This window comes from Lacerta agilis, chromosome 2 (assembly GCF_009819535.1).
Source record: "Lacerta agilis isolate rLacAgi1 chromosome 2, rLacAgi1.pri, whole genome shotgun sequence".
NCBI classification, from domain to species: Eukaryota; Metazoa; Chordata; class Lepidosauria; order Squamata; family Lacertidae; genus Lacerta; species Lacerta agilis.
In genome coordinates this window covers 100,231,039-100,251,247 of record NC_046313.1, presented here as the reverse complement: position 1 = coordinate 100,251,247, position 20,209 = coordinate 100,231,039, and the positions used below count along the sequence as shown (strand labels likewise).

At 44.1% G+C, this 20,209-nt stretch overlaps 1 protein-coding gene across 4 annotated transcripts in view; it reads right to left on the bottom strand.

The window, feature by feature from the left end:
• Positions 1 to 15,075: 15,075 nt before the first annotated feature.
• Positions 15,076 to 20,209, bottom strand: part of CFAP20DC (CFAP20 domain containing) — a 140,876-nt gene continuing 135,742 nt past the window's right edge. For all 4 annotated transcript variants that reach the window (XM_033141326.1, XM_033141325.1, XM_033141327.1 and 1 more), the window contains one exon: positions 15,076 to 15,208. In XM_033141326.1, coding sequence (XP_032997217.1) covers positions 15,096 to 15,208 — 113 coding nt within the window. In that variant the 3' untranslated portion in view covers positions 15,076 to 15,095. The remainder of the gene's footprint in view (positions 15,209 to 20,209) is intronic.

Below are 20,209 nucleotides of genomic sequence, written 5' to 3'. Positions count from 1 at the left end.
ATAAATAAATAAACATTACCAAAATAAATATTACCACCCCCACCATGTCCACCCACTATTGTTCAGCCTGGACACTGACGTCCAGCTCTGAGGGCCTTCTGGCGGTTCCTTCACTGTGAGATGTGAAATGTCAGGGAACCAAGTAGAAGTCCTTCTCTGTAGTGGCACCCATATATTTACTTTTAGAAGACATCTGAAGGCAGTGCTGTATAGAGAATTTTTTTTTAATGTTTGGTGTTTTATTGTGTTATTATTTATTTATTTATTTTACACCTCAACTTCCAAAATCCAGGTGTGCTTCCGATGTTCTCTGGAAGCTATATAATGAAGGTGCTGGACGCACCTCTGTGGGGAGAGTGTTCCACAGCTTAGGGAGCCACCACAGAGAATGTCCTCTCCTGGGCAACGGAACAACCAAGATGGCACCCTCTGCAGTTCTGTATGTTATTTGCACTAATAAATGCATTCTTATACACATTTCACATCAGTCCACATTTATTTGCTGGAGAAGTGCGTTGCAAAATTCAGAAAAGTAACAATTTTGACGGGCGGCAGGTCTACGTTTCAGCTATGTATTGTTTCGGAAACCGTGTACCCTCATAAATGCGAACTGCACCCAATTTCTGTCCGATTCCCAACTCTGCAATATTAAAAAGCACCAGGGGTTGCAGTTTTCAGGAGCACTTCTTTCCTGTTGCTGCTTCTCCTGGCGCCTGCTTCTCTGCCTCCTCCTTGAGCGACTCATATAAGTATTCCAAACCATTAAACACGGGCGCAGGCACACCGAGGTGGGCAAACCTTTGCTCATCCTGATTTGCGTTTTCTCCAGACATTCTGACAATTGTTTTTTTATGCACTGTGTAAACCAAAGTAAATGTGTGGGAAAGGCTAAGTGCCTTTAGTAGCTCTGAATATTTCAGGTGCTTCATCTTTCCTTGCGCAACGGTCCATAACAGCCTTTTAAGAGCGCCATTCAAGGGCGTGTGTTGGAAGCTCTCCTGGATGGGAAGAGCACTTTAAAACACTTTCACAGGCTATCATTTAAATCCTTCTGAATTCACGCTTTATTGACCATAATGGTTCTATATAAATATTTTGTCCCTCTGCATCTTGTGTGGGCACTGAGCCATCTGCTGCAAACCCTTTCTAATAAACATTTCATACGTCTGTTATTTCTGGTTTACGGGTGGGAAAGGCCGGGGGGGGGGGGAGAGAGGCAAGTCCAACTGAAGCGCTTTTCGCAGCTCTGAGCCATTCCGACAGCTGGTGTTAAAATTAGAGGTTCTCAAACCTATCGTGTTGACATTGGCTGCGTACACACCTTTAGAGCACATTCGAAGAACATTCTCTCCCTCAGAGAATCATGGGAACTGTAGTTTGCTCCCCACAGAGTTACAATTCCCAGTAACCTTATTCTCTGAGGGGAGAATTCTCTGAGAATTCTCTGAGGGGGAAAATGTGCATCCAGCAGTATATAGTGTTCATGACTGCTGGGCAATACAGTCGTACCTTGGAAGTCAAACAGAATCCATTCCGGAAGTCCATTGGACTTCCAAAATGTTCAGAAACCAAGGCACGGCTTCCGATTTACTGCTGGAAGCTCCTGCAGCCAATCAAAAGCCCCGTAAGCCCCATTGGACGTTCGGGTTCCAAAGAACGTTCGCAATCTGGAACAGGTAGGTAGCCATGTTGGTCAACCAGTCAAAACAAAATAAAACATTAAAAAATTCCTTCCAGTAGCACCTTAGAGACCAACTAAGTTTGTTCTTGGTACGAGCTTTCGTGTGCATGCACACTTCTTCAGATACACTGAAACAGAATCTGGAACACAATCGCAATCTGGAACACTCACTTCTGGGTTTGCTGCATTCGGGAGCCAAAGCATTCGACTTGCAAGGCGTTCGGGATCCAAGGTACGACTGTATATGGTTTTCAACATTGTGGTATATTACCAGCTAAACATCACGATATACTAATATATCACAATGTCTGAAATAAGGATGGAGTGATGTAGAGGCTGGCTTCACGTTTTTCCCCCCTGCATCGTGAGTTTTGCTGGCACCTGCTCTTGTGATTCACTGCCCCCTGCATGAGGCAAGGGGGAGCTGAGCCGGCAGTTAACAGGGGCTGCAGGAATTGAGAGAAGCACTGGCTGACTTCACGGTTTCCCTCACATTGTGATTTTTCCATAGCACCCCCCACCCACCCATGATTCGCAATATATTGCCAGGTCAAAAATTATGAAACTGATATCACGATATGCATTTCAAACCGGTTTTGGACAATATGTTGATATATCACCCAGCCCTAGTCTGCAGCCCTATTTCGTGCTGTCCTTGAATCATGGGGGAAAATGGCCTACTTGATGATCTCAGGTGTTCTCTCACTTGGGCCGTAGGGCAGGGGTGGGGAACTGGATCTGGCAAGTAGGACAGGTCCAGCTCTGACCTACCACCTGCAGGCCACTTTTGAGAGGTGGGCATGGCCCCCTCCCCAAGGAAAGGGCCATGGCTCAGTGGGAGCATATGCTTTTCATACAAAATATCCCAGGTTCAACCCCGAATATCTCCAGAGAGGACTGCGAGAAACTCCCTGTCTGAAACCCTGGAGACGTGCTCCCAGTCAGTACAAGTGAGCTAGATGGACCAATGGTCTGACTCTGTATAAGGCAGCTTCCTGTGTTCCTAAGCCATAAGGAACACAAGAAGCTGCTTTATCCTGAATCATATCATTGGTTCATCCAATTACAGTATTGTCTACGATGGCTGGTAGTGGCTCTCCAGGGTTCTAGATTGGCGGATGGTGGGGGAACACTCTTAGTCCGATATGGAAGTGCTGGGGACTGAACCTGGGACCTCCTGCATACAAAGCTCATGCTCTACCACTGAGCTACAACCAAACATAATGTGTTGTTGCTAGGAAAACACAATTCTCCCCACCCCCCAAAAAAGAACAGCACAACGGGCTGCAGCAGCTCCGTCAGATCACTTTCAACTCCCTGGAAAAAGCAAAACAAAAACCTCACAATGCTTGATTACTCAGTGCCAGAATAAACACGACCAAGTGTGTTGGGTTCATATATTCATTGTTTTTGCTTTGCAAATTGAGTGGTAAAACTGCAGCCATGAATAAGCTGCCTGTAGTAAGGTTTTTGTTTTTTCTAATAAAAAAAAATTCTAGTGCCATGGAAGCAGATGGCCTAATAAATATGCAGGGTTATTAAAAACAAACTACATATGCAAGATCAGAAGGAGGCCCACTCTTCCACGCTCTCATCTTTCTTTCTGTCATTCAAGCAATATGCGAATGTCCTTGTTTTGTGTGCGAAAAAGTAATAGTTGCATATGTAACTAAAGCCTAATTTCCAAGTTGCTTTCAAAGTGGGAAGGTCACCATGAAGTGAACGTCTTGCAAGGGTTGGGGATGTTTAATTTGAACGAGGCCTCGTGTTAGAAATTCATAGAACTATTGTAGTGTTGTGGTATCTTTCTGCAGTCTGGGCAAATTGGTATGCATCAGATTGTGGGGATAGCTGATGCCTTGCGGGCACCAGCTATGGGGCCAGCCTGTGGATGGGACAGCCGATAATTCTGGAGCCCTGCTCCCACCGCACTGTGAAAAAGGGTCCGCTGGCTGGAATCTGAAGGTTGAGCTTGTGAGTTTGGATTGTTGATGCCTCGTGAGTCTTCTGCGAGCGTCTGTGAGTTCCAAAATGTTCCGGAAAATAAGAAGAACTAAACTAAAAGGTGGCCAAAAACTAACAGCCAAATAAAAGGTTTTAAAGTAAAAACGAAAATGAAATAAAAACAACGGAGACTGCAGTCTGGTGGAAGAAGCCTACCGCTACCCTGCGTGGTTGGTTTCAGTTTCTCTTTCTATCTGTGCTTGCCACGCAACGATGTTCTTACTTGGCTTGCCTCGCGCTTTCTCCACACCACAAACAGGGAGCGGCTACTATTTATTAGAAGATCAACCAACGTCATAACAAGCATAACAACCAATTACAGTCCTGTTACCGTGCTAAGTTTAGGCGGGAAGAAGACTAACGACCGTTACCTTATTTAAAGTTGGAGCCTTTTTTACCCGCGGAGGGATCCATGCAGTGAACTGCCTGTCGGATCCCCTTTTTTACCCTTCCTTCCAAGGCGGAAGGATATCATCAAGTAAACATAAACAAACATAAATAACCATAAATAACCAGGTGCAAGGGCACCTACAAAACATATTCCCACATCAGATTGCAAAGCTGGGTGTGCACTTCTGATCTGTAGAGTCCAGACGTGGACCCTTCAACACCAACAAACCAGAGAGTGGAGAGGAGAGGACGGCAATGGATTCTGTGCAATTTGTATATCTCTCTTTTGCTAGTGAGGCCTAAGAGTGTACCAGGAGTGATGCTATCTGAAGCCCCATGTTGTCAGTAGTTTGCTCTCGTGTCTACTGGTCTCTACAGAAGCTATGAGCCAGCCTCAGCCTTGTTACCTGTGCCCCAGGTGTCCAAAGAGAGTGATGTTCCAAAAGTGTTGTGCTTGCCTAGGTATGATTGCTTTTGCCTGGCTGCAATGTGTCTTTGAACTCCGATAATGCCTGTTGCTCCCCTAGGTGGAGGGTAAAGAAGGGTGTGCGATCCTGTGTGTAGAAACTAGACTACTGTACAAAGGGCGAAAATTGCATTTGTTGCTCTGCTAACTTTTGCCTCTGCCCCCCACCCACCATGGTAGAGCATGAGATTCTTAATCTCAGGGTTGTGGGTTCAAGCCCCACTTTGGGCAAAAGATTCCTGCATTGCAGGGGATTGGACTAGACGAGCCTTGTGGTCTCTTCCGGTTCTACAATTCTATGATACTTACGTATTCTGCTCTGTTTTGCAGAAACTTGAGCCTGCGAAAACTCAGGGTGCTCAGAAGAGTTCATGCCACTTTCTGGTTTCTTTGCTATGCTTGATATGTTTAGACCTGCTAGAAAGCTAGGAGGAGGGTGCCAGAAACATCTCAGCTCCTGCAATTCACGCCGCTAACAAGCAGGTTAAACTGGCGACGAGAAACCACAGGCATTTTAGCACTTTCACTAGCTGGGGAGTCTGGATGCAAAAGCTCCCACTTTGTGAGGGGTCCCGATTTGAAATAGCTTTTTTTAGCACTAACGAAAAGGTGGCTGTTGGAAGATGCTGTTTCTGTGAAATACGGGGGGAAAGTGGAAATTAGCAATGTTGTCATGTTGGGGGGGGGGAGAGACCTTTATCTTTTTTAAAGTACAATGTCCTGTTTGGATTGTTTTGCTTTAAAGCCTGTTATAAAACAAATCAGCAGAGGAAAAGATTTCTCCTTCCCCTGGCGTTTTGCTTGAACTGTGAAAATAGCAGGTCAAGGAAAGCTTGTAAACATCATGGCAGTATATGTATAAAAGGCTCAGAAAACAATAGGGAATGATAACAAAGAACTCTCTGTGTTAGGTCTTAAGAATCTTGCCACCTTAAATCAATCGAATGAGTTGGCGGTCTTGAATTCTGCTATTTTAACATTGCGCGTAGGTAGCACCTGTAACTGGTGTGAGCAGAAAGAGAAAACATAATGAATCGGGAAAATGGAAAGTCCATAAAGAGAGCCCCATGGGCTGAACCTGGAGGCCTCTGGGTGAGGCAGTCAGCACAGTGTGTGGCAGCTGTGACAAAATGGTGAATGCTAATGTTGTATGTTGTAAGAATATCAAGGTCATGTCATGTCATATATATATATATTCATAAGTGTGCCAAGCAAACAAGGCCACATGTCTGAGACAGACAGTCCTGACACCATTTTGACTCCTGACACCATTTTGACTCTCAAAACTGGCCAAATGTTTCTCTGTGAGGAGGGAGGGGGTGAGGGAACTTCCCAATTGCCCAGGAATCAAAAGAGATTACCATCTCAGAGTCCCATGGACTGAAAAAAGATCAAACTTATCCATCCTTAAAGAAATCAACCCTGAGTGCTCACTGGAAGGGCAGATCCTGAAGTTGAGGCTCCAGTACTTTGGTCACCTCATGAGAAGAGAAGACTCCCTGGAAAAGACCCTGATGTTGGGAAAGATGGAGGGCACAAGGAGAAGAGGACGACAGAGGACGAGATGGTTGGACAGTGTTCTCGAAGCGACTGGCTTGAGTTTGGCCAAACTGCGGGAGGCAGTGGAGGATAGGGATGCCTGGCGTGCTCTGGTCCATGGGGTCACAAAGAGTCGGACACGACTGAACAACAACAACAACCATCTCAAAGGAATGGGCAGGCTACTGAGCAAAGGCAATCAGATAAGGCATTATCACAAACTGGCAGACAGAAGGTAAACAAGGGCACTCAGATTTCTCTTGAAATCTGTTGGAGAGCACCTTTTTGTGTGATGTAGGTGTGATGTATCTGGGGGGTGGGCTTTGGGCTGCACCTCTTCTGTGATGTATGTGTGATGCTTCTGGGGAGTGGTCTTGAACTCCAGTGTGGGCAATTTCAAATTTCTATATAAGGCCAGGTGCTCCTTTGTTCTGGGTCCCTCCCCTGTTCTCCTGTGTGTGGGAAGGTCAACACTGTTGCAACAGAACAATAAAGATCAGGCTTACTAGCTGATTTGCTTCTAAATATTCTCTGGTTGGCCTCTGTTATATTCTCCTACCGATGGAGAACTCTACAAGGGCAGATTTTTGTTTATTACACTAAGAATGAAAGCAGAACTACCATAATGTTGTTATATAGATCCATGTTTGCTGCATCTCAAAAAGGATATTGTAAAGATGGGGGGTGGGTGGGTGGAGGGCAACCCAGATGATCAAGGGGTTTGTCCCCTGAGAAAAGTTTGCCACATCTGGAGAGTTTTAGTTTAGTAAAGGAGTAAATGTGGGAGATTAGAGTGATGTATACAATTATGCATAGTGTGAGGAACGTAGATACGGAGAGTTTTTATCCTCTCATAATACTAGAAATTTGGGGCCATGTGATGAAGCTCAGTTTTGGAAGACTCAGGACAGATACAATTAAATATCATCGTACAGTGCATAGTTAAACTACAGACCATGTGGTGATATCCACCAACTTGGATAATGTTAAATGGGACTAGTCAAATTCATAGTGGATTGAACTACTGACAGCTACAAATCAATAATAGCTGTCTACCACGTCCGCTGTCAAAGACAGTCTGCCTTTGAATACCAGTTTCTGGGGGAACATGAACTGGGAGAGTGCCGCTGCACTCGGGTCCTGCCTGGGGGCTTCCCATGGGCATCTGGTTGGCCAGATGATTGGACTACATGGACCTTTGGTCTGATGATCCACCAGAGCTCTTCTTCTGTTCTTCTAGCCTATATGGTCCACCATTTTGTTTGTTTTTAACAGTGCATAGCTAGATGCCTCTAGGAAGCCCACATGAATAAATGTGAGTTGGAATTGTGAGCTGGCATCAAACACCACTACTCCATGTTATCAACTGTGAGTATGATTAGAAGTGGCAATGGCATGCCATTTTCTTCCAACTTTCCTTTGGCAGTATGATGTATGTATGCATGTATGTGTATTATTAGATTTCCCACCAGGAATATTTCTTAAGTTTCTAGAAACAACCCCCCTGTTCCTCTGCCCAAATTCAGGTGATGTCCTTTCTCCCCAAAAGCCCCTTGCACCACACCCACATTCTTAAAGAGGTGAATCTGAATCCCCCCCTGCCCGTTACCCAGAGTCCACATATGGCTGGGAGTGGATGGGAATGAAGCTATGGTTAAAACTTTTTGAGCTTCTGGAAAGGCTTCTCAGGGCCTACAGATGGCTGCGGGGCAAAAGGGTGGTCAAAACTTTTCTTCCATGGACTTCCTTAGGTTAACTTTGCAGGATCCATCAATTTATACATCTGCTTTGTTCATTTTAATTATGGCAGTCCTATCCACTCACGAAAGCTCTGAAATGATTATGCTTTGTCTACATCTTGTTTTAAAACCTGTGATTTGGAATTGCTCAAATATCCACCTTTTGTTATAGATTTTTGAACGGTAGCAAATTTGTGCTGGATTTGCTATTATTACGACAAGAGTTGGAGTTGGCTTCCATGGTGTTTTAAATTAACAAAGTTTTGTCTTCTGTTCCAGCCCTTGAGTTTGAACACTTTGATTTTTGGGAATTGGCTATTTCCCAGTTGTAAGCAGGCTTTGGAAATGGTTCAGTGTCCTTTGGAGAAGAAAATCAAACAAACCACCAAATGTTCTTTGCTGGACACTTCACTGAAGAAGCATTCACTTTCACACACAGGAAGAAAAGAATGCATTTGAAGAGTCCCACTAGTTACTGAGAAATAAAGAATGGTATGATTTTCTCATCTCTAGTCAATGGACTATGGCAGTCTGGTTTGCACATTTCCATCACCATGGGTGAAAACCTCAGTACTGTATGTGCTACATGCCACTCCAGCATGAGGTGCTGAGGAATTTTAATGTGTTATAACAGAGTGTCACAGAATTTTCTTAACTCCACATGATATTGTTGAGCAGAGAGATACAAAAAGAACCAAGACAGATTAGACCAATACACCACAAACTAGTTTGGGTTGAGAACAGCAAGTGTGTGCTATGATAGAGGTGACCATTGCTTTATTGCAATGTATGTTCAAGAATGACGACAACTGGTTCTGTAGATAGAATACACTTTGTTAGGCCAATTCAGGTTCTTGGATCCAGTAAAATTTGAGCTCCATGTGGCTATCATCATATTACAGAGTTCTGGACCTCAGTTTGCACTTAGTATTGTTCCATCAGCTAGGGCTACTGCATTTCCTTAAGGGCCCCATCCAACAAACTACTCTCTCTAACTTAGATAATACTGCAGTGTGTGCCAAGTTGTTCAAGCAGAATGTGAACCGGCAACTCACACAACCTATTCTGTATTTTCATTGGTGAATGACTTCCACTTTAAAGCATCTTCTGTGAATAATCCCATAAACAACTAGCTGCCCAAAAGACCCGAGATGGGAAAAAACTCTGGCCTTGTTTCGACAGAACATGCACGTGCCAATGAAAACTAGTCATGTCTACAACTCTTTCGAGGTCATCTGTACAAATATGGGCAACAGGAGGCCAACAGAAGATTTGCCCCACGTTGCAAAAAGTAATTTGGCAAACAACTGAGCTTTTTATTTTCTGTCATAATTCCACATGTGGAAGTTTGGACAAAATATGTTAGAAGGCACAGACTCCTAGATTTTTTTTAAAAAATGCAAGTTTCTAGTCCCCTGTGGAAATGTATCAGAGATATGTTCAACCCCCCCCCCCATTTTAAAGGCAAGCTTGTGCCTCCAATCAAATAACACTGTCCATATACCTTCATACTGATTCCACAGCTTTTAAAACAACCCTCTTGCATTGCTCAGAACTCTGCCCTCAAAATAAAAATCCTCTTAGGAATTGACCAACATCAGCAAATTTCTAATTGTGGTGTGCAAGGAGCTGTGCTGTACCCATATGCCATTTTGTAGCTACTGTAATTGGTTCTAGAAATGGCATGCATGTATATCTATGGGGTAACTTCCAGAGGAGTCAATTGCTCATGACAGGGACTAGTGTTGTGTAGTGGTTAAGAGCGGTAGACTCGTTATCTGGGGAACCGGGTTCGTGTCTCCAATCCTCCACATGCAGCTGTTGGGTGACCTTGGGCTAGTCACACTTCTCTGAAGTCTCTCAGCCCCACTCACCTCAGAGTGTTTGTTGTGGGGGAGGAAGGGAAAGGAGAATGTTAGCCGCTTGGAGACTCCTTCGGGTAGTGAAAAGCGGGATATCAAATCCAAACTCTTCTTCTTCTTCTTCTATAACCAGGCTGGGCCCACTGATGCTTTGAGTGGTAGAAGCCCAAGAGGTGATGCCCACCTTGCCTCTGTCCAGCTGTCTCTGCCAGCAGTGGTTTCTGGTGAGGCATCACCGAAATCTCATGAGATCTCTCATGGAACATGAGAAATCTCATGAGACTTGGTCAAGATCTCGCCAGAAAACCTGTGCTGCAGCTTTGTTGGCAGTATCTCTGCAAGATGCAGGTAAGAGGAGTATGGCATGAGGGTGGCAGCAGCAGCAAGGGGGCAGGGCCGGAGCATTGTGGGGAGCAGCACATTCCCATTTTGGTTCACATTGCAAAACGGGACACATCACCCCTCCTGCCTGTAACCCTTAGAGCAGGGGTCAGCAACCTTTTTCAACCGTGGGCCGGTCCACCATCCCTCAGACCATGTGGTGGGCCAGACTATATTTTGAAAAAAAATATGAATGAATTCCTATGCCCCACAAATAACCCAGAGATGCATTTTAAATAAAAGCACACATTCTACCTTGTAAAAACACCAGGCAGGCCCCACAAATAACCCAGAGATGCATTTTAAAGAAAAGGACACATTCTACTCATGTAAAAACATGGATTCCCGGACAGTCCGCGGGCCAGATTGAGAAGGCGATTGGGTCACATTCGGCCCCTGGGCCATAGGCTGCCCACCCCTGCTTAAGTGCCTCATGAATGATATGGCCATTGACACCCAGCCAAACAATCTTTCATGGAAGGAAACCTTGGGTGGGGGGGACCTGACCTCACAGCCGTATGAGATTGCCCCCTTACTTCTGCAGTGCTGGAGGAGGCTGACAGATGGCAATGTTTCAGACCCCCCTGGGCTGATGGAACTTTAGCAAAATGGCTGCACTGCAGAGAAATTGCTTGTAAGTGTCGTGCCAGGAAGAGCGGAAGTGGCCCATCCTGGGTCTTTTCAGAATGTGTTTCAATTAGGTAAATGGCAAGCATTTGGGAGGCAAGCATTTGTAAGGCCCTTCTTACAAAAGGTGTGAGGTGGTGGGAGAAAGGAATGAAGCTGTCTGTTGAAGCCTGTTAGTTTAAGGGAGATTTGCCAACTTGTGCAGCTTGAAATGTGCAGAGGAGTCTATCACTCCTGACACATACAAGGAATATGCAGAATGGAACCAAAGGCCGTGATTGATGACCTTCTGTCAAGATATGCTGACTCCAGGCAGCGCTCTCCCAAGCTTGTTCTAATTCCTGCTGCTCCAGAGCACATCCGCGGCACATTAATGAGGCCTTATGAAAATGGATTGCGTTTCAAAACGCCAGTGTGATTATGGGCTCGCTTCCTGAAAACCTAGCCAGCTCCTTTTGATAGTTTCATTAGGCTGTATAGGGTACTAATAGTACTTAATATTTATATACCCCGAGTCCCTGGTTAACAACTAGATTTCTCAGAGGACCACTTTTAAGAATGCAGTCAGGAACAGAGGAGACCTTAGGCTTTACAATACTCCTGTGCTGCTGCTGGGTTGACAACTGTGGGGTGTACCCTACTCCTAAAGGGGATCCATTTCACCCAAAGAGTTCCTGTTGCTAAGCTCTACCTTAAGTGCTCTTAACACACCATGTTGGTAACCTTTAACACAATATAGGGTAGACCACTATTTTGTTCCCTATTTTGAAGCCAATAGATTATTGCTTGCCTAAGTCTTCTAAGTGAATTTGTGGCTGATATTGGAACCACATACATGCAGCTCATGTTCCTAACCGTTATGAGTTCCTGGGGGCTAAACGCATGTAACAGAGAAATCAACCCCACCTTTTAAGACAGGAATCCCCAAACTCAGTCCTCCAGATGTTTTGGAGCTATTGGAGTTCAGAAGTGCCCAAAGCAGGATGCTTGACGCAAGAGAGTTCCATAAGCTGTCGTGTGGTGGAAGGAAGGAAAAACCTAAGACTGGCTGGGTGCTCTTGCTGCGAGAAAACTTCTCAGTCTGAAATGAAGACTCTTGAGAATAGGATTTTATAAACTCTGGTGGAGACCAATTGTTCATTTACGACGGGATCAGCTAACAGTCCCAGTCATGTGGTATGGCCTATTTCACATCTTCGAAATGTGCTTGAGGCAAAAAACACTGCACTGTGGCACAAGAAATAAGGTGCTGGACTTGACTGCTGCGAGCCCTGGTACAAGACCTCCCAGGGTGTTTAACAGGACCCCTGGCCCAAACTGGCAAGGCTCTTTTGATTAGGAATGGGCACCATGTTGATATCATGCTGTATCAGGCTTCTGGAAGCAGATGTACATACCCACCATCCCCACAACCAGGGTGTATACCTGTTCTTCCCTTGTCCCAGGCGACGTGTATGTAATTGTATTCCAAATGTTTGCTATTTTTGTGATGCCTGGATTTTCATTAAAAAGCCTCAAAAGGTGACGGTACAGCCTGATTATCTCGTTTCAAAGTAAGGCGGTTGCAGTAACTCCAGCAGCAGCAACAAAAATGGACAGACCTAGTAAAGCTTACATCTGAAATGACCCATTCTTTCTTTTTTCTTGCCTTGGCCATTTCCTCCACTTGCCTTCCAGCCTACATCTATATGTAGCTGTTTTCTTGTAGGGAAAATATTTTCATGAATATTCAGGGGGAAAAACCCTTCCTTCATTTTGAAAACAAAGACAGCAGCCAATTGTCACATATTTACAAATAGCAAGATTTGGAGGAGCCATGTTACTATCCGTTTGTTAAAACTTCCAACAAGATGCGAAAAACCCACCCTTCGGTGTAATCCCATCCCTCCAAGGTAGCCATGCATAGGGATTTTATTAATCTTTTTGCCCTTTCTCCCCTTCCAATTTCCCACCTCCAAAACACTCAATTCACTCCTCCAACAAGTCATGCACACGGTTTTTCTTAATTCCCTTTCCTCTCCTCCCCTTTCTATTGTCTGCGACCTTGTTATCTCTCAGGGAAAAAAAGCTGTCAGGTGACACATTTGCATTTCTTCTTTCAAGGAGCCTCCTCGCAGTGGAGGAAGCAGGCAGCTCAAAGCCTCAAGTATATTGTCACAAACCACCAGTTCCAGGATGTTCCTGCACACAAAGGCCGCGTCAGAATCTCCCTTGTCATTTTTCATATGCCACACGCCAAGTGAGACCATGGAGCACAGTAACCAGACACACAGCTGGTGTGACATCCTGTAAGTGACACTGTCAGAAAGTTTGATGCTTTGTCAAATGAGATCTCCTGTGCAGCAGCAGTGTCTGCACTTCCCTTGTTTTGAAAATTGGCAGCATGTAGGGCTCTGTGTGTGCACTGTGACAGCCACGGCCTACCCAAATCCTGTAGCCAAAAGGAGCTGAGCTAGCGTAGGTGACCTGATTTGTGAAACTAAGACTATCAGAACTAACTACAGGCCCTCAGAATTTGGCAATGAAGAAATTCCTGCTCCTGTGATACTTCCCTTCCTTTTTCTGTCACTGCTTCAAGGTAACCTTTCATCGTCTCCTGTGTCTCAGAGGCACGCTATCGGTGTCTCTCCCCAGCATCAAATGATTTGCCAGCTCCTGCCTTGCCTGCATCACTAAAACCCAACCTTTCCTCTTTCTATCAACGGCCAAAATGTTTGGCTATGTTCTGGTTGTGTCTTACCTTTGATGACATCTCTCCTTCCTGCATTTCTCTTCTTCAGAAACAATCCAAATTATCAACCCCATGCTCTGCATAAACTTCGAAGCTTCTCCTCACTATTACAGAAAATTTCTTATACTTTTTCCCCACCCCTGCAGCTCCACACAAGCCCACCTACTCTCAAGTTCAGTTTTACCACTTTCTCCCATTATTTGTTATGTCTGCAAGCTGTCCTTCATCCAATAAGTGGCATAGGTGGTGTTCCTAGGTGGTTTCATGCAGGTATTGGCTGCCTTGATCAGCTTAGCTGCAGACACAGAACTACACAAAGCACCTCAAGACACTGTTGGGCAAGCAAGAGATTTGAGTGTGCAATGTCACATCTCCGCCAGCATGTTGCGATGTAAGGCGATTGCATGCATGTCTGACCTCTGGACAATGGAATCCTGCTCTTCATGCTCTCCCTGGTTTAAGTACAGTGGTACCTTTGTTCTCAAACTTAATCCGTTCCGGAAGTCCATTCCAAAACCAAAGCATTCCAAAATCAAAGCGCTTTCCCATGGAAAGTAATGCAAAATGGATTAATCCGTTCCAGACTTTTAAAAACAACCCCTAAAACAGCAATTTAACATGAATTTTACTATCTAACGAGACCAATGATCCATAAAATGAAAGCAATAAACAATGTACTGCAGTCACACAATCAGTCAATCAATCAGCTGCTGAACTGGGCTCCACACAGTCACAAAAACAAACAAACAAAAAGAGCCGCAAAAACAAAAATGCAAAATAAATAGCAAAAACAGACAGACCTCAGTGTAACACTCAAAATGGAAGTGTGGCACTCAAATCGGAAGTGTAACACTCAAAATGGAGCACGTTTGTCTTCTGCAAAAAGTTCGCAAACTGGAACACTTACTTGCGGGCTTGCAGTGTTTGGGTTCCAAGTTGTTTGAGTACCAAGGTGTTTGAGAACCAAGGTACCACTGTATAGTGAGAGTGTGGACTTCATTCCCCTTTTTTATATGTGTTGTTTTAATTTTCATAGGCATTAGCAGGGGGTGGATAATTACTCTGGAATAAAAGGGCTGTGTATTCATCCTTTCAAGGTTTGTGCAATGTGTCAAAAAATGTGTAAGGTGATTTGATATCCATTCCCCCCACCTCGGAATGCCACTTGATAATTTTTTAAAAAATTAAAATGGTTTTATCCAACAATAAAAAAGTGAAAAGACATTTTACGGTACAATTCCCCTTGAACATCACACTGTATTTTCAGAAGTACAAAGATGCATTACATCCTCTTAAATTAACAGAGATGAAAGAACAAGTGATTTTTTTTTTGTACCACACCATCATTCATAGATGAACCTGGTAAATATATTTGATTCAGCGTAATTTGTTGATACAGACAAACCTTTCCATATTTTATAAAACATCAGCTAGCCAAACAAATGTATGTGAAACCCCCCAAACCTTGCTTAAGCATTCTATGAAAATATAGCACAAATCTATAAAAATAAGATTGTATCATATTCGCAAGTGACTTGGGTTTGTCCACACACACTATGGGCTGATGTAAAGTTTTGGACCGCAGAGTAGAAAAAGAGTTAGCTCTACACCAGTACTTTGCAAATGACCCAAGTCAGCGCCAAACAAGCATCAATCTTCCTGCTCTTGCAATTGGCTATGCCAACTCATAATATTTCCCAGTTTCAGGATCAAAGTAACAGTTTAGGCATGGGTCATACAAAAGAGTGAGAACTTCATCTTCTTCAGCCTCAAAGTCATCCCCTTCACCTAAAATGAAATGAAGAGTCAATTAATTCTGGTTTGACCAGGAAAACAACAACCACAGGTGGAGGAGATACAATATTCTAAACCGTTTCACAGGATTACACCAAAAGTCCATCTAGTCCAGTATTTGTTTTCCAGCAGTGGCCTTTGGGAAGTTCACAAGCAGGGCATAAGGCAACAGCCCTTCTCCCCCTGTTGATAGAGGTGTACTGCAATAGTAGATACAGGAACCACTCTTAGCTATTATTGAAAATTAAGCTACTTATGCGGGGCTGCCTCTGCATCTCCCCAGCCATTGTGAAGAAGGTGAATTCCATGTAAGAGTTCGTTAGGAAATGGATCACAAATAAACAGCCAACACTGTAAAGCCTTTATACCAGGGGTAGTCAACCTTTTTAGACCTACTGCCCACTAATGCATCTTTCTTGATGGTAAAATTTCCTTACCGCCCACCAGTGCTCAATGGAAGGAGGATTCAGCTTGTGCCGCAGAACCCCCTACCGCCCACCTAGAATCCTGAAATGCCCACTAGTGGGCGGTAGCGACCAGGTTGACAACCCCTGCTTTATTCAAATCCATGGTAGGAATTTACTTGGGAGAATGTGTGTAATTCTGACCAGTATGTCTTAAAAAGGATATTGTCAAGCTGGAACAGGTGCTGGAATGGTCAACCAACTGACCGCTATGAGGGAAGATTACAAAGTTTGGGGCTTCATAGTTTACTAAAAACAGAAGCAAAGGAGGACATTGTAGAAGTGTGTAAAATTACTTGTGGTATGGAGAAAGGGGAACAGAGAGAGATTTTCCTCCCTGACTCATAATACCAGAACTCAATTATTCAATGAAGTTTGATGATGGGTGACTGACAGTCAAAAGCAAATACTGTCCTTTCCCACATAGCAGAGTTATGCTATGGAATTCGCTATCACAAGATAAGGGGATGGGCACCAACTTAGAATTAGGCTTAAAATGGTGATTAGACAAATTCATAGAGGTTAGGGCGATCAACAGCGACTAACCAAGTGTTCAGAGGCTGCTTGCCTCTGAACATCACTCGCTGGGGAACAACAGTGGGACATGCTTCGGGTCCTGCCTGTGGGCTCCCCAGGGGCATCTTGTAGGCCACAGCAAGAAACAGGTTGCGGGACTAGATGGGACTCTGGCATGACCTCGAATCGGGCACACAAATACGCCAGGCTGAGTAGCATTCGCAGCTAAACTCACAACTGTGACTAGAAATTCCCAGTGTTTCTTTATTCCATCAAACACATTTTTTAAAAAAATAATGCCAGCAGAGAGCTATGAGCCCATTTCACGAAAAGTCTTTTTATAAGAGCTAAAAAGTAAGGTAGTTGATGGATAATAACCTGATGGCAAATAATAATTCACAGTTGAATGCAGGCTGTATTCTACATTTCATCTAAAGTGCTTACCTCTTTCTCAGAATGACAGTGCGAAGTAACTGCATTGTATGCTCTGGTGACTCAGAGTAATGGCCTGTTATGCCAACAGCAGCGGCTTCACAATGTTTAGAATGTATTTACAGCTGAGACCAGACAAGTTACAGGTTATGGGAAATGGAGGGTACAGATTGTGTGCAGATACCCCACTCCTGTTCCAGTGTGCTTTTCCCTTCATGCTTTTTACATCCTTAAGGACACGCAACTCCCCGTCCCTAGGGGCCTGGATTAAACCATTTCGGAGTGGTGACAGATGAACTGAATGGTGCAGTTTATTTTAAAAGCTTGGTAGCTAAACTGGCTTGAGTGCGAGCTTTTGTTGCATGGCACCACATGAGATTTATGAGCAGCAGGTGACTGGTACCTACTGTATACTGCTCTTTCACAGCTCATAACACCATGGGCACCTCCAGGCTGTCAGTATTTTGCGAGAGGGATTCAAGCGCGCAGCAGAACTTTAGCTTTGTACAATTAAAGTGGATTAAGGTGCTCTGTTGCCCTAGTGCAACAAATCTACTCGAGCACACAGCCTTTTCTGCAGTCTGAAGGGTAGTGAGGGGATGCATTTGAAAATGTGGGATGGATGAACGACTAATAGGAAGACCTGAAAACATCCTATAAGCAAAGCAAGATGGATGTGAGATGAATGCTCACTGTAAGCAAGCCGGAATGAATGCTAAACTCAATTTAAGCAAATCAGGACGAATGTTAAATAAATAGTTCATCTGGAGGAGCCCTATATTCTACCAGAGGGGCCAGTATGCCCAGTTGGTTGGGCAGCACCACAAAACTGTCTAAGCAGCCAAATAAAGCCGCCACAGACAGAGAAGGCGGTATGGACCTGCACATCCCATACTGGAACGAGGAACAGGAGGAGGACATTGTCCTCATACTCTGCTCGTGAGCACCTAGAGTTGTCTGTCTGTCTATCTATCCACTCTCAGAACCTGAGTGCTGAACCAGATGGACCCTTCTAGGGTCTGACCTGGGATAGTAATTCTTAGGCTGGGAAGAAAAGAGAATTAACATGGTCGTTGTTGTAATAATGGGGGCTTTTACAAAAAGAAGCATTACTCACACACACACACACCCCAGTGTATGCTATCCCTTCAAATCTATATACCCCTTGGTTAAGTAAAGATACATTTCTGAAGAAGCAGATGCTCACCAAGCAAACAGGGAGCTATAAAATGGAAAAACGGGCCTTTCATGTGTTAGCTGTGAGTTATGCCTCCAAATAAAGGATATCACAGAGATCTTTTATTAGCATGAACAACAAAATTGAGTTTTTGTTTTAGGATCTCATTAGAGATGCATATAAAAGTTGACAAGGATATTCTGTACCGAGTAGTAAATAACCACAGGTTTTCTTGCCTGATAACTTGATTTTGTTATCTTCAAGCCTCTGTGTCGCTGTGATTTAGGAGGCATCAACAGCCTTCAGATGGCAGCTGCTTTTTGCACTGCAGCTTCCACTATGTCTGTAATTCGCGACTCAGTGACAAGGGCCACTGCACTGCAGAAATAGTCCAGGCAACTCAGGGGAGATGTACTTATGCTAAGACAAGGGGACCGCTCATCCTGGGACGTGACCCTGACCCCAGTCCCTGCAAGGGGAGCTGTCAGCCACATTTAGCAGCGAGAGAATGCCAGCTGCAAAGCTTTTCTTGACACGGAGGGCCTTAAAGTGGTGCAAAGTGGGGCTGGGATCGAAGGGATTGCACAACTAGTCCCATATGCCCAAGGGGGCAAGCATCTTTAGAAACTGAGGGGAATTATAAAAAAGTTTGTGATGTTGCCTTAGGGGTGTGTGTGTATGCGCACGTCTTCTGTTCTAAAGGAAAATGTCAACAACCTCACTGGGTATGTCCAAAGAAGCTGCCTCTATCTTTTCAGCCCCGGAATTTAAACTTGTCTCATGGATCAGGTTTGACATAAGCAACAATTACTTTTAAAAAATGTGGTGTAAAATAACTTCTTTGCTTGATTTAATCATGTGTCCGCTCTGTTTTGAGGCAGAGATGAGTGGCACCTCATCTGAGGGGTTTACGCTGTAAATATCTCTGCAGGTTTATAAGCTGGTGAAACAATTCTATGATTCTATATCTGAAGTTTAGGATGATGTCTTCTATTCAGACTCCTGGTGAGAGGTCCCACCTTCAAAGGTGTGTCTTCTTCTACTTTGCTTTAATTTTGTGCTTAAGCTCTTGCTGTGTAAGCAGGGTGGGTGAGAAGCTGTTTGCCCACTTTCTTGTTCAAGTGCCCCAAACTACAAAACTGGTAGCTATCTATATGTTGCTTGTGGATTGTGGTGCAGCTGATGTGTCTGCTGAACCCCTCAACCACGTGTTTGGAGAGTTCCTGATTCTTCCTGAGATGAAACCCCTTTCTAGTTCTTGAATCATCAATGACCTTAACCCTAACATAGTGACACCAAAACAACAGAAAGAGCGAGGAAGAAAATGGGAAGGGGGAGAAAGAAAACACGTTTTTTATCCTACACATTTGTACCGATTCTACATGTCTGATTGTGAAAAGAACATCAAATGAGCCCAGCTAATTCAGACCATCTACGTCCAACATCCTGTTTCCTACAATGGTCATACAAGAAGTTGATCACCAGGGCATAAGTAACTGTTTTTAGATGCCAGGCAACAATGTTTCTTTCCCCCCCCCCCCAGGCTTTTGATTTGGAGGTTTTTAGGCAATGATTTTCTTCTAGAAAATGAGGTGACGGTACTCCATGCCCTTGAGTAGTCCCAGAAAAAAGCACTGGTTTTAGGTATATTTGTGGTCCCTTCCTTGCCTGCCTTTTAGTGGGGTGGGGTGCAATATACCCACCTTTTATGTATATTTGGATGTATTCTTAGGCTTTTATTCTGTTCTGGCTATTATATTTGATTTTAGTGTTTGGACTATGTTTGTAAGTCACTTTGGGTCACTTTTTGTTTTAAACCCTCCCCAAACTAAAATTCAATTAATAGTAATGGTAGTAATAATAAAAAATAAGATTGGAAGGCAGGTTAGAATTGTTCCAGTTGCATTTGAAGTAGTTTCTAAGGTCCAGCTCCTCGGCTAGCAGCTTTGGAAACAGGAATTGCAGCATGACTACAGGAAGAACTGGATATCATGAGGTTGCTATTAAGAATCTTCTCAGGCCCCTATCAGAAATATATATCTAATGTGTCTTTAACTCAAGGATTACCATCCTTTCCCTTTGGCGTGTTTAGGGCCCTTAGCATAAAGTATTGCCAGATGCCTCAAAGCAAGGTCCTGCCTTGACAGCTAGTCTGCTGTCGAAAGCAACAGCAATTTTACACGCCCATGAAAATTCCCAATTTGAGGAGCACTGTCTATATTAGAGAATAAATCACCGAGATGGCTTCATTCTTGAGGGCAGCCAAAAAGATATAGCGGAGGTATACTGAGATATCGCGTGAATTTTCAGTGTTTGGAGGAAAAGCAAAGGAGCCCATTGTAATAATGAAAGCAGTGTCATGGCGAATGTGGGGAGAGCAGTGGCATAGCTGGGTGGGGGGTTGCG